At 39.4% G+C, this 25,160-nt stretch overlaps 1 protein-coding gene across 8 annotated transcripts in view; it reads left to right on the top strand.

Annotated features, from left to right (window-relative positions):
- The window catches only part of MAP2 (microtubule associated protein 2), a 1,383,589-nt gene that overhangs the window by 689,508 nt on the left and 668,921 nt on the right, over positions 1–25,160 (top strand). For all 8 annotated transcript variants that reach the window (XM_044060515.1, XM_044060520.1, XM_044060517.1 and 5 more), the window contains exon 5: positions 16,765–16,839. In XM_044060515.1, coding sequence (XP_043916450.1) covers positions 16,765–16,839 — 75 coding nt within the window. The remainder of the gene's footprint in view (positions 1–16,764; positions 16,840–25,160) is intronic.

Below are 25,160 nucleotides of genomic sequence, written 5' to 3'. Positions count from 1 at the left end.
TAGAAGAGGGATGGCCACCGCCATGATGCCTAAGACTTTCAGGATCAATCTGGCTTTGACTTTGTTGCTCTGCAAGACAAGAGAGACCTGTCTGTGTATGTCTGCCATTCTCTGCTCTGTGAGTCTGGCTGACATGTTGACTGTGTCCAGATTTGCGCCTATAAAGGTAATAACATGACAAGGCGACAAGACAGACTTTTCGAAATTTATTGAAATGCCTAGTGCCTGACATGTGTGAAAGGTGTAGTCTCTGGCGAGAAGCAAAAGATGCTTGGTGGGGGCTGTAAGGAGCCAGTCGTCTAAATAAGGAAACACCTGGAATCCTTGTCGTCTCAGATGAGAGGCTACCACTGCCATGCATTTGGTAAACACTCGGGGGGCTGTAGTGAGACCAAAGGGCAGGGCTCTGAATTGGAAATGACTGGTTCCCAGCCTGAAGTGGAGGAATCTCCTGGAGCGTCGACTCATTCTGATGTCATAGTACGCGTCCTGGAGATCTATCGAGCACATCCAGTTGTCCCGCCCCAAAAGGGGTAGAATGGACTGCAGCGTGACCATCCGGAACTTTGTTTTCTTGACAAACTTGTTCAAGTTGCTGAGATCCAAAATGGGTCTCCAGTCCCCTGTTTTCTTTGGAACCAAAAAGAATTTGGAGTAGATTCCGGATCCTGTTTGGTCTGCTGGAATTGGTAGAATGGCTCTTTTTGCGAGCAGCTTTGAAATTTCTAATGCTGCTTGCTCCCTTTGACTGGGTGGAACATCTGGAAGGGATTTTTTGGATTGCTTCGGAATGAAAAGGAATGGGATTCTGTAGCCTTCGGAAATGATAGACTGTACCCACTTGTCTTGAGTTAGGGATAGCCAGGCTTCTGGGTACAGTGATAATTTTTTCCCGACTGCTTCCGAAGGTGGACAGTCAGGCAACACCTCAGGGATGCTGAAAAGGCTTGTCGGAAAAGGATTCTCGACTGCCTTGATTCTGCGGGCCCCTCTGCCTCTAGGACGGCATCTACCATTATTGTTCCCCCCTCTGCCTCTAGAGGGGAATCGACTCTGTGCATCAGGCAAATCTCCCTGAGATTGTTTGCGGAACCACATTTTCCCCCTTTCTGGCCTTTGGGGTAAGGCCTAGAAGGAGTAGAAAAATGGACTCCGATGGCAGAGAGAGTTTTGCCATCAGTCTCGCACCTAGTCAGGGTTTCCTTCACTTTAGGACCAAAGAGGGATGATCCATCAAAGGGGGAATTAGTGAAGGACGCTTTGAAAGGGTCCGCAAAGTTACATAGCCGCATCCAGGTGTGCTGACGCAAGGCTACACCTGTACCTGCTGCTCTACTTGCTCCATCCACCGCATATGAAAGGAGGCGCATGGAGGAGTTAGTTATAGAATTAAGGGTTGCCAGCTGAGAGTTCATTCTATCCTGAAAACCCGCAGCTGTTGGGTCCTTTAACATTTCGCTAGCTTCCTTGAGCAAATCCCTCTGAAGATGAGTGAAATGACACAGGTAATTCAGTGATCGCATAGTAAAGGTCGCTGACGAGAACATCCGCTTCCCGTACCTGTCCATTGACCTAGACTCCTTGTTAGGAGGATGAACAGGCACTGAAGGATCAGCTAACTCCTTCTTGGTGGCCGCAGCCACCACCATAGCATCAACAGAGACGACTTTGGTTAAAAATTCTTTGTCCTTGGGGGCAGTGATGAATTTTGATGGTCTCCTGGGGGTGGGTTCCATTGAATCAGGAGCCGCCCAGGCCTTCTTTGCCACCACTTGCATAAGGGGGTCAAAGGGAGGGGACATCCAGGAGGTGGAAGGGCGAGAGCCGAACGCCTCAAGATACACTGATTCATCCTCTGAAGGGTTGAGGGCTGGCCAATTCCCCCTCTGTTTTAAGATTTCGAGGATGTCTGCAAAGGAGACATCTTCAGAGGGGGAACGAGGGGAACCTTCAGAATCCTCTAAATCAGTGTCAGAGGTGACAGACTCAGGGGAGTCAATGTGCTTCCTCTTGCACTGCCTCTTCTTAGGGGGCTGTCCTACTGGGTCAGGAGAGGCCTCGGAATATGAGGAGATCCCCACTGGGGAAACTTGAGGAGCTGGCTCTCTACGGTCGGGGATGAGAGAGTGAGCAGAAATCACCAGAGGCACCGTGGAGGGAGGGGACAAAGGAGCCGACTGTGGAGTTGAACCTGGTTCTAACACGCTCCTCATGACCTCGAAGGCACCCCTGTCAGGCAGAGCCGGAGGTCTCTGCTCCGAAAAGCTGAAAACCTCCCCCGGCACCGACAGTGATGGCTCCGAGGCCGATGTCGGAGCCGAACTCACCAGTGCCGAAGCACCGAGAGGGAGAGCGGGGTCGGACAAGGGTCCGATGCCACTCGCCCCCTCGGAGCCGATGAGGGAAGTCCGGCGCCGAGATTCCTCCAAGGAAGACATCGGAGCAGACGACGGCACCGAAGACAAAGGGATCGGTTCCGACGCCACCACAGTCTCGGGTCCGAGCCGCCCCGGCTCCGAACTCAAAAGAGTCAGAGGAGGAACATTTTGAGTAATGGGAATAGTTCTCGACTGTTGAGTCGGACTTTGAAGCATCTGGGCTAGTGCCTCAGACTTAAGAAGTCGACTCACTACTCTCTGAAGGTCATGATCTGATAGTCTGGAAGACCTAGAGGAGTGAGATCTATGGCTCCATTCAGACAGCAAAGGTAATTCTGGAGCCGAATGAACAGAGCCGATAGATTGAGATCGGGACCTTTTCCTAGATGTCGGTTCCGACAACTTGATCGGAGCCGACTCAGTTATGTCTTCCTCGGTTCCGGCCGGAGCCGAGGAAATAGTAGGGGCATGTGTTCGAGATTCATCGGCTCCGGCCGGAGCCGATGTTCGGACAGCCTTAGGACCCCCAGAAGACGGCTCAGAGACTGGAGCCGAAGATCTGGAAGGCTTAGAGGGTTTCCCCGAGCATTGAGTCGAGGGACCCTCAGGCTTCAATAAGCCCCTTAATATAAGTTTATTTTTTCGTTCCTGCAGGACTCTAGGGCTGAAGCCATGGCAAACAGCACATGAGTCCTGCAGGTGCAAAGGCCACAGGCAGTAAACACAAGAAGTGTGACCGTCTGTCAGAGACATCTTCTGACAGCACGAGTCACACTTCTTGAAGCCTGAGACCTTCGATTCTTTGTACATGATCAAGAAAAGTCCAAGTGTAACCACAAACACACACACACACACACACACACACACCGATTACACTTGTAAAATTTTAAATTAAAAAATAGTAATTAACTTAGAAATTAAATCCCTACAAAAACACAGTCACTCCAACTACTAAGGAAGGGAGGGACTGGGCCTAAAGCCCAAGGGAATAAAATTAGGAAATTTAGGAGAAAAGGTGGGGAAACTTGACTTTAAAAGGGAGTAAACTATTTAACTTTTAAAACTATGAGGAAAAACTAACTTAAAGGGGTCTATCTAGTGATACAACTAAATATTTCAACTAACCTGACGAGCCGGTTTAAAATCGCTGTAGCGGCAAACGAGATCTGAGGAGTTACCGCCTAGCATTGTGGGATATAGGGGAGCCTCGAGCCAGTGGAACTAGCTCTCGAGCTTTTAGAGTGGCCGAGTCGGAGCCGAGGATCGGCTCCGAACCCATCCAGCAAGAATGAAGGCGAGATAGAAAACTTAACATCACCCCTTTTGGTATGTACCCTGTGAAGCACATGCAGCAGCTGGAGAGACCACAAGGTTCCTAACCAGGAAAATCCGGGGCATCAAAAATCTGTCCTACATGGACAGGCTAAAAGCCCTGTCCCTCTACTCCATCTCGTAAAGACTCCTCAGAGGTGATCTATGTCTGGCATACAGAGCAATCTCTGACCCCACCTTGATGAAATTGTTGCATATCCACAAGCCAAACTCCACTCATGTGACCTGAATGCAAAACTTCAACTTGGACTGTGACATCAACAGGATTTGCTGGTGGGACAGATTTGTCTCCCAGAGACTCCCATTTCTGTGGAATAGACTCCCCCTCCACATCAAGTAGAGTACTTCATTATTCCCTCTTTAAGAGGAACCTGGATGACTAGAAGGGAAACAGAAAATACACCCCTGGGATTCCACCTGTGTCCCTGTTGAACAAAGTCATCGGGTGCTGACTTGTGGGAACGTGGGCTAATTTATTGGCTAGGCTTATAAGGGCCTCTGGGCCAGTAGCCTAGTAACTTGCTATGATCCTATGATCATATGATCCTTTGCTTCTAAGACCTTAAGAAGCAGATATAGAACTCCCTTGCTTCATTTAAAGAATCAAAACTTGAAAGGTCTTACTGGAAGTATCATGGACCAGGGTTCTGGCTCTTTAGGCATTCCCACTATGGTCCAGAAGAAAAGAAAAGTTTCCAGTGAGATTTCATTTTCTTTTCTAGCTCCCTCTTTGCCTTGGCCTTTGTTCAGTGACTTAGCTGTGGCCATTTTGGTGACTTTAGATCATCCTCTTGTTCTTTTTGACCCCTCTGGCTTTGTTCCTCATGAATTTTCTAAGAGTCAGGAGGTTTGAACATCCTACTAGGCCACTTGGACATCTGCTTCAGGCAGGGGAGAACCACTTCTGCCAGCAATGGAGGACAAAATGGGCATTATTCTGTTTCACAGCCACTGATGAATTGGATTCCCAGGGTGATGGCTGCACATCTAAGTGCTACTTTTTGACTGTCATTTGAAAAAAAAGGAAATACAAACTCAAACATCTGCCCCAGTATCCCTTTCAGATAAGGTATTTAAAGATGATTGAATAGTATTTCGCAAGGGCTTATTTAGAGCCTCAGCCTTTCACTCATTTCAGTCTGGTACTTCCTCATTGTCTAAAAGGGAAAGGACTTCTTCTCCATCTGAATCAAAATCTGACATATGAGAAATTAGATATGATAATGCCTCTCACATTTCTTCTCCAGATAATTGGGAATATGATTCTGAAGAAAAATTTTCTTCAAGTCTCCTGCTGAAGTGTTGCCTTTTTCTGATACAGTAAGCAAGATGAAATATTGTTTAACAGAAAACAGAAAGAAATATCAGAAACCCAGCAAATATATGATATACTACAGATGGATACCCCTCAACCTGTGGTTATCTCTCCTCTTCTTCCAGATTTAGAATATACCCTTCTTACAGCCAGTAGAAGATTGACAGTCAGCCACCAGCTCCAAAAAATCAAGTGAATTATACAAAGTTCCACAAACTTTTACATTTCTTTTTAGGAACCCCAGCGTAGATCCCGCAGTGGTTTCTCTTTCAAAACCTTTCTCTTTAAAACACCTTATGGCAGCTAATCCCATTCCATCTGGAAAGATATCAGAGTCATTGATAGGTTTGGGAAGAAGATATATAACTCTTTCACCCTGGCATTTAGGATTGTGAATTGTCAAGCCCACATGTCTACGTTTTTGTTAGCTTCATTTCAAGAAATGAGAAATTTAGCAGATCTTCAGTCTGATATTAAGACATCCTTGAACTTTCTTCTTTCTTTTGTGTCTCAAGTAACTAAAAATTCACTCAAACGTTGTTATGATACTACTAATGCAGTGTCCAGGTTACTGGCTGTGTAATGAGAAGATCTGGGTGGCTATGCTCTCAGACAGAGCTGTAGCCTGGTCATGTAGTACCTGGTTCCAGATCCATTCAGGAAATGCCAGTACAGAAAGAAATGTTAAGTACTGCACTTACAGAACAATAGGCATCTCCCAATCGTGGCCCCTAACACCCTGCACCCGAGTTGGCTGCCTCCTTCACACCAACCTAGCTAAACTTCGGTTTTCAGAGTTTTCCAGAAGATGTGAAATCTAAGTTGCTGAATACCCCCTTGGATAAGGAAGTGCTATTGGTCCTTCCTCAGCTGAGGTATGAAAAAGATTTAACAAAAGGGTAAGTTAATTCAGGGGGTATGTCAAATATTTCAATTCTCCAATCCTAAATACAATAGAAACTTGCCTGCTAGTCTGGAATGCTTTAATAGGAAATAATACCAGCAATAAGAGAATTAAACTGGTTAGAACTATCACATTACATAGCTCTCTCCAGTACATAGACTTCTCTGTAAGTCAGAAATCTGCCCAGCCCTTAACAACTTAATACAAAATTGATCCCCCAGTACAATTTTTTGCTGTGAGGAAAAACATCACTTTTCACTATAACCAAATACTATAATATGGCAAGTGACTTTGTATTTAAATAGTGTAGTTAAACTAGGGAACCACATCCCAATACCACTGAAATTCATTTTGAATGCAAACTCATTTAAAACACACCTAAAACTTAACCTATTAAATCAATGGAACTGCTCCTGTTTATCTCCAGGATAAGTGTTACTGTTATCTTCACCTTGCCTCATACCATTTCCCTTCATTCAGAATCCTAAGCCCCACAACTTGTATTCCCCAGTACCTAAATAGTTTTACAAGAATCTCCTAGCCATATCCATAGTTTTGTAACACTGCTCACCCCCATTTCTGTAATTCTAATATAACCTTTGTGATAGCCATGTATATAATTATTAATGAACCTGATACAGTATTAACACTTTCTGCCCTGCCTAGTTCTTTCCCTCACTTCAACTCCTTTGAATTCCTAAACACTAATCACATGAACTGTTATCTGTTTGACAAGACCACTAATACACCTCTTCAAATGTTCAGCGTTCAAAATCTACTAAAACATATTTTTTATACTGTAATAATTTGCCCCAATCTCATCAGCAAAGTAATGTGTAATTGCTAATGTATATTACTTAATGTCTGTTCATGTATATTAATGAATGTCTGCTTAAACATTTTTGTAATATATTTGGTGTTTTTCTCCCCACGGCCTTGGCAGAAAAGTTTTTTTTTTTTTTTTTTTTTTTTTTACTAAAACCAGTCTGACAAACTTGGTAAAGAAAAGCATGATAAAAATAAAACAAAAACATTTAAGAAACAGTGGCATGGAGGGGGTTTTTTTTCTTTTTTTTTTTTTTCTTTTCTTTTTAAGAAAGATGGGCCTTCCCAAGCCCGAGGGAAATCCAAAAAGGCAAACTGGCTGTCTTTCACATCATTACCTTCAATATCTGCATCCTGGCAGTCCAGTAAAGCTTTCCCAAAACATAGGCCTTCACTTTTCTGTTTGGCACCAGATACTCAGATGACTGGATTCTGAGAATCATTCAGAAAGGTTACAATTGGGAGTGAGATTCCTTTCTTCATTTCCAAGGTATGACTGCCTTAGATTTGCAGACTCATTTTTAGACCGTCAAGAATCTCTTTTGTTTGGAAAAAAACTGTTTCTGAAGCCAGGATTTTAAGTGAACCTAGAAAAATCTTCTCACATTCCATCCAAAAAGGTAGTTTCTGAGGTGTAGCTTAGCTCCATCCACTATGATGTCATCTCTTCCTCAAAAAAAGTGGAATTAGGACTGCCAAGATGGCGGCACAATGATCACCAGCTTAGCTTCAGCTCTTCCAGAGTGAAAACAGAAACTGAGAAAAAGGAGTGCCTTTAAAAACTGAGAAAAAGGAGTGCATTTGATACTGTTTTGGGGGTAAAATTCAGTTACTGACTCATAAGTACATTGCCTAGATGCCAGCTTTTGAAGAAATTTGGAAAACCTGAAAGAAAATCAACTGTCTGGGAAGGATTCAGCAGTTGTTCAGTGCAAAAAAAAAGAGATGGCAGCCAGTAATTTAGTGGAAAATGTATTCAAAGAGGTGATTAAAATAAATGAAACATTGAAGGAAAATATCAACTCAAATAACAAAAGGGTAGAAAAATAGAAAAAGCTTTAACTAGCTGTTCAGATGAGCTGATAAAACTGCAAAAATCAGAGGATGATATAAAGAAAAAGCTGGCTCAGTATGAGGCATCTCAAGAAGAGCTGCTTCAAAAAATAGATTTAGAAGACAGTGTGTGCACAGAAAACCTGAGATTTTCTGCTATAACAGAGGAACTGGAAGGAACAGACTATATTAATTTTATGAAATCACAAATAAGCAACTGGACTGGTGTTCCACAGCAGAATTTGTTAATTAAAGTGGCACATCAGTTATGTGTTATAAACCTGGTCATGAGAAAGCAGCCAAGACAAATATTAGTAAAGATGCAATCATCTGTGGCAGAAGGGCAGAGTATTAAAAACTGCATACAGCAGAGTATTTGCAGAAAATGATTATTCACTGTATACCAGGTAGAAGAGATGCAAATTTATCCCAACAATCCAGAGATGTTGAGAGACGGGTTTCAGATGCAAGCTGCTGTATCCACACATCTTAAGAGTATTTTTCCTGGAGGATCGGTCATTTGTGATGCAGAATAGACTTTTCCAACATAAATTGAGCCAGCAAGCAGCACGGGACTCTGCTTGTCATTCTTCTGACAGTAAGATTCATAGAGAGACTTTGCCAATGAAACTTTTTCCAGTGTTCCAAAGGAAAATGCTCAAGAGACAGAAAAAAGCACAGGAGTTGACTAGAAGAATCAGGAGTACCTTGGACTTGAGTCTGGTGTTGGGAGTTTAGAGATGAATGGGAAGGAGAACAGCAACACTGAAATTAGTGAATAAATTGGAGACTATAAAGAATTAATCACCTTTGTGAAATATGGCTTTGCAAGAAAAATTGTGTGAAAAGGATTAGACTTTTGTTGACTTTATTAAACTTGCAAGTGAACTGTAAAGCATACAACCCACTTAATATAATTAATGTTTAGAAGGACACTAAAAAGGAGGGAAAGTAAATATAAGTAAAATAATTTTGTGTTTCTTAGTATTTGTGTAAAACATTTTATGATATAAACTGCATGTTGTATATGGTAAAGCAGTTTTGTGTTGTGTGTAGTCAGGGGTATTTTATATGAGAAGGAGTCGTTTTTGTGACTGTTGTATGTGTTAAAGATATTAAAGTAAACAAGTACCTTTTCAGTTGTAAGAAATGTAGGCTTTATAGTGTAGCAAGAGAATAAAGTCTGGACAAAATCACGTTTAATGTTAAGATGATGTAATCATGGGCTGCTGGGGGTGAGGGTGGGTTATACAAGTTCACTGATTAAGATATTTTCTCTTATTTTTACACAGGTGAAGGCCTAGATTAATGGCTTTAGCTTAAACTATAAATGTTTTTTGTAAGCAAGTAGGCTTTAAAAAATACAACACAAAGAAAGTTTTGAAAAATTCTGAGTTTCTTACAACTGCAAAGATATTAGCTTGTTGTTTTCCATTTACAAATATGTAGTTGGAGTTAAGAAGTCCACAGCAGCTGAAGGCAGCTCTACATTTTGTTCTGGGTGAAATTTACAAATATGCATTGCCGAGTACATTTCCAATGAGACAAGCTGTGTGCATGTGCAAGCAATTAATCGCGAGAGTTCTGAGCATTCTTTGCTGAGGGAAATGCAAAATGTAAAGGTACAATGGCAAGCAGTACAGTGAAAAATAATGTTTCAAATTGTGGAAAGTGAATAAGAGCCACCTTAATGCATTTAACAGAACAGTGTACAATTTAGTTTTATTTAAAGGTGGACGGTGCATTTTTTTCTTAGGGCTAAATGTTAATGTTTTCTGAATGCATACAAGCTGTTTTTTACATCTGGGAGGGAGGCAGAGATAAGAAAAGAACATACAGCTATTAGTGTAAGTGGAAACACAGGCTGTAGCATTCACTTTAGCATGCATAACCTTAATTTAGGTTGAGTAATGTCTGTGGATGCAGCTGTCGAGTTGGGGCAATTGTTCCTATCTGGAGGTTAAACTTCATTATTTGAAGCTGTGCATAGTTTTGTGTTTTATATATATATATATATATATATATATATATATATATATATATATAATGTGTATACAAGATGAGAAAATGGGGAGGATGTTAAGGAATATAGGAAGAACCCTATAAAAACTAGGTAACAGCAAAAAACACATTATATCTGACCCTATGTGCCTGAGCTATGGTGGACCATGTCCTAATGCTGAAACAGCAAACAAGATCTGTGGTAATCCAGGCTAGACAGGGGACTGTGGGTAAGGGGAGAAGCTTGAGCTGTAAACTCAAAGTCTAGGCAAGTGGCCGAAGTCAGATCCACAGTTGGATCCAACACCCATCAGTTGAGGAATGGACAAAAAAAGACAACATCAGATCTGATATTATGGAACTTAAGATAATTTTGGGAGAAATAATCATCATTCAGCATGGAATATTATTTATAGGTGGGTTTTGGAACTTGATTTGCAATAGTGAGGCAGTGTCAAGTGGACCCAGAAGGAAAAATGTAACAAAATAGTGTGGATTTCTGAAGAAAAGTTTGAAAATATTTGGTATGGAAGATGTGAATTCAGTAGCAGGAACTCAGTCAGAATTTACATGTTATTCTCTAAAGTACAATAACTGGGTTATACTAGACAGAGATTATATTTCACAGCCACATTTGCATTTAATTGAAAGCTTTGACACACATTCAATAAATATTTCCGGTCATGTACCAATAAAAAACTAAGATGAAAACGCAGGGTAATGAAGTAAAAATGAGACTATCACTTCCCCACAACCTGTCAAAAAAAGAGGAATTTAAGGTGTGCGTAGTAGTAAGCATATGAGAATTATTAGGGAAGATAGAACTGTCTTTAGAATTTATAGCTAGAGAGTGGGATAAATGAAAATAGAGTTTAAAAACAGGGTGGGAATAAATGAGAAAGAGATATGATTAAGAAGTAATAGGAATTACTTAGAGGGGCTGGCAAAGGTTAAAGTATTACAGAATAAGGGGAATTTTACAGAACAAAAAGAGGCACAAATGCAAATTTGTAAAAGAAAAAAAAAACAAGGGGGTGTCAAGATAATATGCATGACTTTAAAAACTGTGCTGTTGAGCAGCTATTTTTTGATAACTTCAAAGCACAAAAACATTTAGCACAATGACTTAGACAGCAGAAAGTAGAAAGGGTTGTCGCCAGACATGAAAATAACCAGAGATCCTGTAGCAGTATTAAAGATATTTCAAAAATGTTATGAAGATTTATATAAAGAGGAGAAATGTGGAATTTGAGAATGTAGTATACGAAGAAAGAACTGCAGTTAACTACACCCGAATGGAGCCAGATAAATCCAAATAAAACAAATCCAGAAGTAAAAACACTTTTATTAGTGCAAACAACAAAGATTTTGGGAATCACCCTTTATCAGTGTTTGAACATCAGGAAAAATCAATTAAACTTAAAATGACCTGAATTAAAACATGTGACATAATAATATTGAAGAATCAGCCACATATTAAAATACATTTAAAAAACACAAAACATTTATAAAACAATGTTAAAAATTAAATACTAACATGATTATATTTTTTAATGTTGCATTTGTTTCCTTACTAGTAGTGGTTTTATAGTTATTGCATATATGACACATGATTTTAAGTTCAAAGTGATAGAAGTTGTGTACAAAAATCTTAGAGGTGGTGACATTAATAATAGACTGGAGGTAGCAGAGTATAAACGGATTACTAGGTTACAAGCAGATGTTTTCCCATGATTAAATAATGCAGTAACTATAAAACCACTACTAGTAAGGAAACAAATGCAACATTAAAAATATAATCATGTTAGTATTTAATTTTTAACATTGTTTTATAAAAGTTTTGTGAGAACTTCTTTTTAAGTGTTTTTTAAATGTATTTTAATATGTGGGGACAGCACATGAAGAATGATGTTCAATAGTTGGAGGAGGAGCAGTGAGGTTTAAGGGAAGGTAGTAATGTGATGCTGAATTTATGATAATTACAAAAAAGAAATTTGAATGGAAAAAGTGGTAATATGGCTTGTTTACTTTTCTTTTAATGTGTTTGCCTATGTCTTAAGTGATAATTTAATAAAGGTGTTTAAAAAAAAAGGTTGTGTACTGAATGTAAAAAAAAAAAAATGAAAAAGTGGAAGTCTGCAAAGAACAATTTTGCATATTCTCCAGCCAGTGTCTTTCAGCACCAAGGGACTATCTAAATATTCTAGGTTCCATGGTCTCTGTCATTCCCATGATTCCTTTAACTAGACTCCACATGAGTAAAATTCAGTGGTTTCTCAAACCATTGTGGATTCAGCACCAGCAGCTACAACCTTTCATATTCCAAGTTTTGTCAAGAGGGAGATCCATTGGTGATTAAATCAGTTCTCTCTAAACCAAGGTCTCCCCTGGATCCCTCCATCCCCTAGTTAGTCTGCAACCATAGATGCATCAGACCTTTCATGGGGAGTGGTCTACAAAGTGGTTAAGGTGTAGGGTCTGTGGAAATAGCAAAAAAACTACAAAAACAACCACAATACATATAATAAATATGAATAAACAACAGAAGGTTACTGACACTCAAATAAATTTTATTAAATTGTAGCACCTTGGCATCAGCCTTTAAGGAGTAATAAAAAAAAGTAGCTAAAAAAGTACACATTTTATACAGGAATTTTAAAACCCAGTTAAACAATTATACTTAAATGACAATCAATCATTTAAGAACTTTTTTAATTAAAAAATAAACTAGATTAAACACTTCCAATTACATTCTGTATTAAAGTGTCACTATTTAAAACATATATAGTTTTTTATACAGTAATTTTTCTTTAAGTAAATTATCCTCACCAAATTTAACCCGCACTTGTTCTAAAATGGTACATTGTAATAATAAAGCATTACTCAGATGATACTGTTTAAAATGCATAGCAACTACATTTTCTACTCTCTGGTTTTCTATGTCTTTAATATGTTCCTGTAACCTGCACTTAAATGCCCTCTTACTCTCCCCAGTATAAAATAAATTTCATGGATATTTGACTACATAAATCCTACCCTCTGTATTACATGAAAATTTCTTAACTGGAAATAATTTATAATTATTGGTCCTATCAAAAACCCGTACTACTTGTTTACAAATACAACAGCTTCCACAAGGGAAGGCTCCAACCACTAGATTTCCCAAATACATATTCATTTTATCAGCATAAAAAACAAAACAGCTATGAACTAATATGTTTCCTACATTTCATCCCCATTTATAAGATATTAAGGGTGTATTGTTAATTAACTTACAAAAATCCTTTTGTTTCATCAAAAATTGCCAATAACATAACATTTCAGTAAATTTATCACTTTATCTGTTATACGTTGTAACAAAATAAATCTCTCTCTCTCTTATATCTATTCCCAACTTTATTACTACTAGTAACCCTCAAAAGGTCTACTAATTTGTGTTTGTACACGCTTATTATGTTTTTTATCTGTAGTCTTCCTGAGTCCATCACCAAATTTTCCTCATAAAAAAACTGAAGCACATAAATGTCAAAGAAATGATGGAATTAATAAATGCACTCAGATCCTTAAATCACCTCTGGATTCCAGGCTGTCTACTAGTAATAAAAAATAACACCACAGTGCATCTATATCATATTATCGTACAATGTAAATAGAGAATGCTATTTCATTGTACTGATAATATTGAAGCAACAAAATATCAAACAAATGGAACAGCAGATTTTTTCCCAGGGAAAAAATTTGCTGCTCCATAACAAAAAAAAAAAAAAAAAAAAAAAACTTAAACACAAATTTAACTGGGGGGGATTCTCCCCCCTCATCCTCCCCAATGTGGGGGGCTGTGCCACCCACACACCCCCTACTTAAATATACCAACTCCGAGATCGCATCATAGTGGAGGAAATGGCAAAGTCCCGAAGATGGCCCACCAAATTTTTTCCCTGGGAAAAAATTCGATGTTCCATGACTTCACTATTTTGCCATTTTGACAGTATTGGATCGACTAAATAGCATTTGCTATTTAGTCCATTCAGTAGTGTCATATAGGCCCACCACAGTTATGTGTGATACTTAAACAAATGGGGGGGGTCAGATCCCATCCCTTTTGCAGACTAACATTGAAAGCCTAGGAACTAGCAACTCAGATCAGTCTACCCTTGAAGGTTTACATCAGAACAGAATGTTGAGCAGGACCTGGACAGACCCCCATAAATGAAACATACATCCCAGAGTCTTCCAGGGTTTGTTCCACCTGTGGGGAACTCCTTAATTAGATCTGGTTGGCTCCATTTACAACAGACAACCAAAGAAGAACTCCTTGCTCAAAGGCCTGGAAAAGAGATGCATCTTCATTCCCTTGGATGGTAATGTTCCTGTATGTCTTTCCACCCATTCCTCTACTAATCAGAGTCTTTCTGAAGATTCAGAGAGACTGTCTAAAGATGATTCTGATATCTCCTTTTGGCCCAGGCAACAATGGGTCTCTCTTCTCTTAGAATGAACAAGGGCAATTACCAAAAACTTCTTCACAGGATGTATTTACACAAGACAGAGGTTCTTTGATCCACCAACATTTTCAGCTACAACTGATTGCCTGAATGATAGAAATTTGATATATCTTAGGTGCCTTTTTCCCCGAGGATGTACAGAGGGTATTAAAAGAGGCTAAAATCACTGCTACGAGAAAATCTTATGTGGCTTAATGGAAAAAGGTTTTCTAGTTGGTGCTAAACCAAGAACCAAGATTCTTTCAGGAAGAAACCCCACCTACTCTGTAATATTTGTATGAGTTATTATCCTCTGGTCTCTCTTATTCTTCTGTTAAGATTCATCTTTCAGTCATCTCTGCTTGTCTACTCCTAGATCCCCTGTTTCTTCCTTATCTTTAGTCAAACAATTCCTCAAAGAGGGTTTGCCTATCCATCCTTTTAGGAAACAGTTGGCATCTGATGTGAACTGAATTTTGTTCTGCTGTTCCTGTTGGAGTTTATGGTTCACCCTTGGCAGAGGGATGACCATTGACAGTTCTCTGTCAAGTAGCACAAAGCCTGTCTAGAGGCTATGGTTAAACAGTGACTACAGTGGTCCCAATAGGTCATGTTGCAGGCTATATAGAAGGAATTCTGGGATATTATTAGGGCCCATTGATGCAGTACTTTTGGCTTGAGAGCATATCTAGGACCTGCTCTCTGCTAATAGTTGGGGAGAGTGGTTGCTTAATGGCATTTCCTGGGGGTAGCTGGGAGAGAGAAGGGGACTAAAACTGGAGTTCAACTTGTTGGCCGGGACATTTATTATGTCTTCTTGCTCTGTGTCAGTGGCTTCATTTACAATCAGGTATGCACACTGATCTGTGCCACCTTTGAGGTGTTGGACATAGCTAAAGAAAGCCATGTAGTCGTCCTTTGATGGGAGTCTAGCTTTACCTCAAATCTGGCTTTAGTAGACTTAATTTGCCCTCTAGATTGATGAGTGTTTTTATCATGCTAGGCATTTGCACTTCTAATCTAGGGTATGACTTTTTTTCTTTTGTTGTACAATCTGTTTATGTTTGGGTTTCACCAGGGTGGTTTGCTTTTTGAGTTATTCTGGGCTTATTTCTGGTAAGAAATCTGGTTCCTCAAATGTGATAGTCTGTCTCTATGCATTTATTAACATGACTACAAGGTTTCTGTAGACAATTCCGCACAAGAAGCTGTGTTCTCAGGGTTTGGGGGGCTTGAATTTTAACAGGTTACCACTTACTTGTAGTAGTATGAAGTTTGCCTTCGAATAGTTCCTAAATGTTAGTGGGTTAGCCGGGGTCACAGAGCTGATTTTTATTAAGAAGAAGATAACTTTTGTGATCTGACCTTATAAGAGAAAACACTATACTGGGGGTTTACAGCTTTCTCCCATGTTTGTGAGTACTATGTCCAGAATGGTTGCACCCCTGGTGGGTATATGAACTATCTGGTCCAAGGTGTTTGTATTTACAAGGTCCAGGAACCTCTGGGTCTGTAAATTTGCGGTCGTGTAAGCATCCTAGTTTGTAATAGGGTAGTTGAAGTCACTCATGAATATGGTATTGGTTGAATGGTGAGGGCCTCCAGTAAGTTCAAGTAGAAGTTATAGGATTTTTAGGTCATAGAGGGTGAACTACAACTTGCAAGGATATGATAGGGGAAATCTGGACATGGAGAAGTTCAAGCTCATTGTCCTGTTTGACTAGTCTTGAGGTGAGTTTGTTTGTGACAGTGGTGACAATGTGCTACCAGTTTATTCTCTGCAATTAGACAATGAAACATCTTTGCTGATACTTCCAAATAAAAGGTCTCAGGTATTTGTTGACCCCAAGACACAGAAATAAAGCATGGCCTCTAATTTCCTGGCACTGTAATAAAATAAATATACACATTTTTGCCTGTATTTGCTGTCAGGTGCCTGCTGTTTTTATAGATTACCTTGCAACATAAGTATTTGCACTTCTAAAATTACACTGCATTTTAGATGTATGCAGGATTTACATGTGTACATTGCTTACACTGCACTTTAGCTGCAATGCTTATACTATGCTGCAGCTGAAGTGGGTTTTAACTAGTTTAATCAGATTGGTTTTAATTATAACTGCAATACAAATAACTTGTTGTATTTAGCTGTAGTAGATTTAATTTGCCCTCTTAGTTGTTGCTGACATTGTACAAATGACATACCTGTGATAGCAAAAGCAATAATTGAACTAAGATTACAGTTCACAGCCATCTGTTCCACATACATATTGACTGTGTTGCACTTTTTATGACAGACTATCACATTTGAGGAACCAGATTTCTTTACATAAAGCTTCTAGATCTTTGCTAGAATATTTATATCTATCAAGAAGAGAATGTTTGCAAGATTTGCATCATTTTAACTATTAATCAATAACAAGTAATGTAGTTTCAGAAAGAAATAACGTTCAACTTTTAATGTTATTTCAGACGAAGATTCAGCTAACTTGCCACCATCTCCGCCGCCATCTCCAGCATCAGAAAAGACTGGCGTAGTAGATAAAGGTAAGGATCAAAGAAATACAGCAATGACTATGTCTGCCTTCACCAGATCAAGATGTTTTTGTAACTGAAATTATATAAACAGCTGGAATATACTAGTGAGTATAATCCATGGACAGTAATGTACTGTTTTATTGCTGTGTGACATGTTTAAACTTACAAGGTACAATTGCTATGCCTTATGTTTAAGTGAAAAAATGATTACTGTAATTGTGCCTCACACTCCCAGGTTTATAAAAAATATTTATACAAAATGTTTTATATTACATAGTAGATATTAAGGCTCGAATTCAGTATCACTTCCAGCAGTGCCAAATAGTGTGACAGCATTATATTGTGATAAATTGACATGATAAAGCCACATGGACCAATATCTAATTAGTAGCTTATTATTAGATCTCTGAATTGAACACTGCATGAGTACAGTTAAGCGAACTAGTGTTCTTCTATGAACCAGGTAATGCAGTTACACAGGCACCTACAAACATTCACACACAAACTCATACATACCAGCACTCATACAGAGATACCTGCAGACATACAAACACTCACACATGCACACACTCACATATCCAAACAGCTGCAGTCATGCCCATATATAAACACACACACACACAAAAAACACTCATGCGCACACACACACACACACACACACACACACACACACACACACACACACTCACACTCAGCAATGACTTACTTTTTAGAGGGCAAACAGCCTGACTCCTGTAATGGCAGTGAATGGGTGTAAAAAGACAGCAGACAATTTTTTTTTTTGTTTTGCTTCCCAACTAGCACAGTAGAGCTGTGCTTTTTACTACAGTATTCATATTCTGGTGAGTCAGTGAATCACTCTGGCATAATTGCAGGCCTGCCACAAACAGGACTGCAGAGAGCATTATACATTTCTGAATTGCAGCCTAGATATGGGGCAAACATTTGCAGATAATGTGAAAAGTGATTCTGTATGTATGGAAACCACTATGCATCATATCATTATATCATTTTTATTACAAATCAATAAAAGAAACATTCATTATTCTAACATTTTTCATAGTATCTTAAGTGAAACAAGCTTTTTCTTAGGAGATTTACAGAATTTATCAAAACAGTATATTTTCACTTAGTATATTTAATTATTTTTAACATAATGTGGTTAACATAATGTGGTTCACAAAATGAAGAATATGTTTATTATCCATCACAAATGGCCTAGAAGTGACCATTTTTAATAAGTACTCATTAGGAGAATGAATATCATTCTGACAAATCTGTAAACAATGCATATGAAACTATATGTAACCAAATCTTTGCAATTGCATCATACATTTTTAACAAATCAAGCAATTATGTGCAAAAAAATCGCAAGTAACATGAACAGATATTTTTGTTATGGGTTTGTGTCCCCCTGCAGCTCCCAAAAGTGGGGGGGGGGGACTCTTACACTCTTGCTAAATAAATGTACCAACTTTAAATTCACACTACCTCAATGTAAAAAACTGATTCATTTTACTTTAAGGTAGTAAAGTCTTCTAGAATCCAACCCTTTCCAAAAGCTAAAGATGAAGCTAAGGCCCTGGTAGAGTGTGCTTGACCTTGCCTGGAATTGATTTGTCATGGAATATAATAAAAGGTAATAGCCTTAGACAACCATTTGGAAATAGTCTGTTTTGACAACTGGTTATGTCTTTCTCTTGCCTTCACAAAAAAATGAACAATTGTTCTGAAGATCTGAAAGATTTAGTTCTGCCAGGGTTGTATCTGAGTTGTGCGTGTATATCCAGGGTATGGAGAATCCTTTGTCCCTCATTTTTAGGTTCAGGAAAAAAATGGGGAATTAGATAGTTTGGTTTTGGCTTAAAGTAAACTCAGATACCACTGTAGGCATAAAAGAAGGATTTGTTCTCAAAGAAACCCCGTCCCTATGGAAAATGAGGTTGGGTTGACTTCATATAAGAGCTTGCAACTCAGATACCCTTCTTGCAGAGGTCAGAGCAATCAGTAAAATTGTTTTCCATCTTAAGAACTTCAAGTCACCAAGAATAGCTTATTGAGAGGGAGCAAATGTTAGCTTCTCTAACACAAAATTAAGATCCTAAGGAGAGGCAACCAGTTTACTTGGAGGCCTCTTATGCAAAACCCCTTTCGATCTCATTTTGACATGAGACTGCCTTGAAAGAGCAAGATCCATGGGCAGACATGGTGAAAAAGATGATAAATGAACCTTGATACAGAAATAAGAAAAGCTATAGGATAGTAACTCACACAAATATTGTAAAACCAGAGAACAATTAATCCTGAATGGGTGTTGGTTATGATGTTGGCACCAACTAGAAAACATTTTCCATTTGCTAAAATATGATTTTCTAGTAGCAGGCTTTCTTGCCTCTGTTTGTGTCTGCTGCTCATCCTCAGAAAACAGGTGCCTAAAAGGAATTAAGACCCTATCAGCTAGGCAGCCAATTGAAGATGATTGATTTGGGGGTATATCAAACGGGTTCCCTTCAGAATATCGAAATCCTGAAATCTCGAAATTCATATGGTCGAGACCATATGATTGAAGTTTCAGAATTTAGAAATTCTGAACGGAGAGCTACATAGAGCAAGGAACGTGAGATTTCCATTTTCCTCACTGTAGTGCAATTTCGGAGTTGGTATATTTAAATAGTGAGGTTGTGGGGGGTGCAGGGGGGCTTGCCCCCCTGCAGAAACATTTAAATTGTTGTTTTTTTGGGGGGGGTATTTTGGAATTTCAGTATTCCGAAACATCAATCATATGGTTTTGATCATATGACATTCTATGTTTTGGAATTTCAAAATTCTGAAGTGAAGCCAAACACCCCTCTTCTTGTGTGAGTAGATTCCTTCTGTGAGGAAGCTTGTGGAAACTGCCACTGGCCAATTCCAAAAGATGGAAGAACCACAGTTGCCTGGGCCAGAAGGGAGTCACCACAAAGACCTTGGGGGGATTTCTTCTGAATGTTCAGAAGTACCTTAGATATTAGAAGAATGGGTGGAAAGGCATACAGGAACATTTCTGTCCAAAGAAAAGAAAAGGCATCTGTCTTCTAGACCTTCTTGTATGGAGTCCTGGAACAGAATTTTGACAGTTGATTATTCAAAGTGGAGACAAATAGGTCTACTTGAGGAACTCCCCACAGATGGATCAAATCTTGGAAGACCCCCTAATTTAGTTTCCATTCATAAAGGTCTGCCCTGGTCCTGCTCAGTGTGTCTGCCATACAGTTCTGCTCTGACAGAATATAGGATGCCTGTGGAGGATATTACCTGGTTCTCCTTGCTTATTGATGTATCATATGTGTAATATTCTCTGTAACCACTTGAAGAGGTCCCGGGGACTAGATATGGTTCAGAGAGTTAAGTGTCTTGATCAGGGCAAGCATCTCCTTAATGTTTATGTGCTTGCATCTGTCCTGTTGTCCCACACCCCCTGCACTATTATCCCTCTTGAAACTGCACCCCATGCAAAGTCCAAAGCATCTATAGTGACTGACTGCTTTGCAGCAGGGAGAGAGAAGGGGAAACCTGGATTTAGGGATATCTGTTGTCTCCACCAAAACAAAAATATTTTCTGACAAACTGCAGTACTGGGATCTGAAACAATAAAGGATGCTGATGTTGGGAAATTTCAGATACCACTGTATGTTTTTCATGTGGAGTGTTGCCAGGGGTATCGTGAGAATCATAGATGCCATGAGATCCAAAATCATCCTGTTTCCTCACAGTGACTAAAGTCTGAATGGAACATCTTAGAAACAGATCTAAATAAATATCTGTTTTTTTCCTGTGGAAGAAAAGCTCTTTGAAATGAGATGTCTAGTTGACATCCCAGGAAGAGAATCCTGTGTGGGGTAGGCAAGAAAGACTTTTGAATGTTCTCTTGGAATCCCAGCTTGTGCAAGGGATTCCTCACCCAAGAGAGGGATTCCTCACATTTTGAAAAAGACTGCAAAGTTAAGCAAGTTGTATAAATGTGGATACTCTGTAATGAGCTGTAATTGGATCAAAACACTTTGTGAACACTCTTGGTGCAGTGAATAATCTAAAGGGTAAGGCAAAGAACTGACAGTGTGATCTGGACACAATAACCTTATGAAACACCTGTAGTCTAGATGAATAGGGATGTGATAAGCATCTTTTAAGTCTGTTGAAACCAGGAAACTTGAAAGAGAAAAGAGTGGTAACAGGTTGTGAAATTACATAATTTTGAATTTGGGCACTATCACAAACATGTTTTCTTTCTTTGGCAGTAGGAACATCCTTGAATAAACCCCTTCCCCACCTGGGAAGGAAGAACTTGTCCTATCACTCCTTGGGACAGCATGTGATGAAGAACAGGTGGAAACATAAGAGTGTGATCTGCAGGTGGAAAGTAATAAAAACATTTGTAAATATAAGAAAATGGAAGTTTTTTTCCCTAAGGGGAACTTAATCTGCCCAGAAAAGGAAAGCACAAACCGACCATTAATCCTCTAAAGCATCAGAGGAGCATATTCTTCAATGGCAGGAAAGCTCTGAAGGGCTTCATGCCCAAACTTGTCTTTTAGTCATCTTATCTCGAGCTGAGTGACAGTTTAGGCACATTGGAGGTGCCCTGAAGCTTTGGAAGCTGGCTGACTGTTGTATCCTTGGCAGGATGTAACCTATACAGCTAAGGCGACTGCAGCAGTGATCAATATGAATAATATTTTTCCTTGCACAAGTAATACTTCCTGGAATAGAATCTAATCTTTCAAGAAACAGATTTGAGGTCTCACAGTGAGTTCAGGTGGAAGCTGCAAGAAGTGTTCCAGCATAAAATATAAGTGTTAAGGACGGATTAGATCTCTAACTGGTGCCTGAAGAAGAAAAGTGCCTCTGGGAAAATTTTTGCAGACCTTTAAAGATGCCAGTGATAGAGCTGGACCTTGATGAAAATTCATTCAGGCATTTGGTAGCTGAAACTTGGATCTTCGTTTTATGAAACATTATACCACTTAAGAACTTTTCACCCTGAGCAACTAGCAGCAGACAAAACTGCCTGATTTTATAATAATTTTACCCTGAATCCAAAATACTATCTCATATCTTTACCAGTACTTGAAAGATTAATGTGGTTTGTGTAATGTCAGCACCTAAGGTTTATTCATGACACAACAGTTGTTTCTTTCGGCTTTTCTCGGTTAGGGGACGCCACAGTGGAACTCTGGTCCGCTCATGATTGGTAGTTGATTTTTACGTGCCAAGTTACCAGCCGTGACGCAAAACCTTCAACGAAGGTACGCCCTTTCACGCATGTCTCCACGCAGAAGACGCTCTAGCTGAGGATCGAACCGGGCAGCGTCTTACTGTGAGGCAACAACACTACCGCAGCACCACCACTTAACATTTTAGTCTAAACACTAGCAACCATATCTTCCACCAGAGCTGTAGCAATCTCATTTAGCACCCTGAGCAGCTATACTCATCCCTAAGCTGAGGAGCAAAACAAAAATTTCTCTTCCCTGCAGTAACTGTAGCAAGCTGCTTGAAACAAATGTAGCTAACACCTTAGTTCACAAATTGACACAAACAGGATTGATTCTGTACTCGCATTCTACCAGCACCTGCTGATTGTGCTCCCTAACAACTTGATCCTGGGGCATCTGGTCCTTTCAGCTCACCATAGTTATGGTACTGAGCGCAACAGTCAGGAAGGCTTTAATGCTCAAGAAAATATGAATAGTTTAACAAAACTGTGTTTATACTGCTACCTTTCATAGGATTCTGTTAAAAACATTTCCTTCCATTCAGTTAGCTAAACTACAACCTGTATAGAATAATAAATACACACAAAATCCATTCATTGTAAGCTGTCATTTTTCAAGTGTCTTTTTAAATTATGAGTAAAAAATTATCTACTTCCCTTTCTATACAAAAATGAATACTATTGTATCTAACATAAGCAACTTAATAACTGCTGATGAAAGCCTCATGTTAGTCCAGAACCTCAACAATTTGTATAACATCTGTTGATCCAATAAAAGCCATTGCATCACCTCTGAGTTCCAGCATCTTTATGCTCCTCTTCAGGATGAGTGAGCTCATCCTCTCTCATCCTGCCCCACCAGCTCCCATGCTTTAGTTGCACGAGTCACTTGAGATATAGTCTGGACTTCATCTCTCTGTGCCAATGAGATGTTTGGCAACATGTTGTGGTATAACATCAGACTATTTAAAACCTATACATACATATATATATATATATATATATATATATATATATATATAAAAGAAAGGATAGAACGAAGCAAACATTATGAGGTTATTATACTGTCTTTTTTTAAATTCAGAAGCAAAAACATCCTTCTGATATCTGCCATGCCCCACTCTTCTGAAGCTGTGGCTGCAAATGGAGGTTGTTTTTATGGGGGTGTTGTTTTAAGATGTTTTTTCTGCTGCATCAACATGTGGAAGGTCATGATGTCATTAAACATTGCAGATGGGATTGCTGCCCCACGGGTAGTGGACAAGGCATCTGTTTGTAATTTTAGTGATTCAGATTTGGTTAGCAAGCCTGGATTCTTGAGAAGCTTTGTTGGAGTTTGGAAAGATTTGCCTGCTCACTTTCTTTGAGGGAAGCTTGAGAATCCATATACGTATGAGTCTTGTTACCTGGCAGAAAGCATATTGCAAAGACTAAGCCTGCTATGTGCCCAAAGTCATTCAGAATCATTGTGGATTCGGGTACCAGGAGTACATCTTACCATTGATGAACTGCATGATGATACCCAGAGGAATACAAGGCAGAACTGAAAAAATGAAAAATAAAACGTTTTTTTGCCATGCAGTGATGGCCTCAAATTTTCAGTCACTCATCTCTCTCACACAAAAGGAATTACACAGAGGCCCTAAAGATGGAGTAACAGGGATAAGATGTAACTCAGTGAGTGGAAGTTAACAGCTGCAGAGAAAACCAAAAAAAAAAAACATGCATGTGGGGTTTCACTTCTGAAGCTGCACATAGGTTTCAGTACAGGTATTCTACAGATCCTGCACTTTTAAAATGTTTCCTTCTTTTCTGTTTTCTGAGAAACAAAGTATCTCAGGCTCAAACCTGGAACCCATGAGTTCTGAATTCTTCCAAGCATTTCACAAAGGCACCGGGTGGAAGGATAGCTGGGAGGGATGTGAGAAGGATTGATAATGGACAACACAGATACCTAGTTATGTTAAGTACATAACTTCCAAATCTGATGTTGTTCTTTTCATTCCTCCTCATTAATGGGTCAGAGTCCCCAGCTATGTGATCCCTGGGTGGCCCTTAAGGAAGGATGTGCAGTAGCACAGTCAAGCCAAAGGATGCCCTGGTGCTAGAAACAATATCCAACTAATAATGTGAAACAAAGGTATAAGTCTTAGACCAAGCGGCTGCAGCAGAAACTTCATTAATTGAGGCTCCAGAAGAGAAAGTGGATGAAGTAGCCATAGCTCTGGTGGAATAAATGAATGAAATACAGTCTGTTATCCATTTAGCTAAAGTGATTTTTGAAACTGCCTGTCCTGAACTGTTTGCTGAGAAGGAGACAAAACTACTGATCGAACTTCCTATGACTTTATGTTCTGTAGAAGAAGAAATGTAGTTGCCTATGAGCATCTAGGAGATGTAAAAGATATTCACCTTTGTTCGAAAATTTGGGGAAGAAAAGTGGTAACTAAATAGATTGGTTAATGTTAGACTCTGTGGCCACCTTAAGCATGAAAGATGGATTTGTTCTTAAGGATACTGTATCTTTCTGAAAAATGATGTAAGGAGGTGTGGCTGGCAAAGCTTGAAGCTCTGATATTCTCTTAGTGGAAGTAATAGCTACTAAGAAGATTGTTTTCAAGAAAGAAATTTCATGTCACAAGAATCTTCCGGTTCAAAGGACTTCTGGGTAAGGCCTTGCAGTACCACCATGAGATCCCAAGGGGGAGAGGGATCTTTTATTGGAGGTCTAAGATGAAACACTCCCTTCATGAAAGCCTTAAACAATTTGGAAAAAAAGAGAGATGAGTTTCTCTTCCCAGCATGAAAATTGGATATGGCAGCCAGTTGGAGTTTGATGGTGGAGAAACTAGCTCTTTCCTAAAAAAGAGTGCTGAGAAAAATGAGAATTGACAATGTGGATGCTGAGAAAGGATGAATATTTTCCTTTGATGGTCAAATTGAGAATCTCTTCCACTTGCTATTGTAGGCCTTTTCAGTGTAAGCCCTCTGAGAGGCAGGAGTATATGACGAACAGAGTGGGAGAGGCTGGACTTTCCTACGATTACTGGAATTGGAAAAAACATGCAGTCAGTTT

Source organism: Protopterus annectens, chromosome 2.part0 (assembly GCF_019279795.1).
Source record: "Protopterus annectens isolate FY-2018-M chromosome 2.part0, PAN1.0, whole genome shotgun sequence".
Classification (NCBI taxonomy): domain Eukaryota; kingdom Metazoa; phylum Chordata; order Ceratodontiformes; family Protopteridae; genus Protopterus; species Protopterus annectens.
The sequence above is the reverse complement of the archived record's forward strand: the minus strand, read 5'-3'. Positions and strand labels throughout refer to the sequence as shown.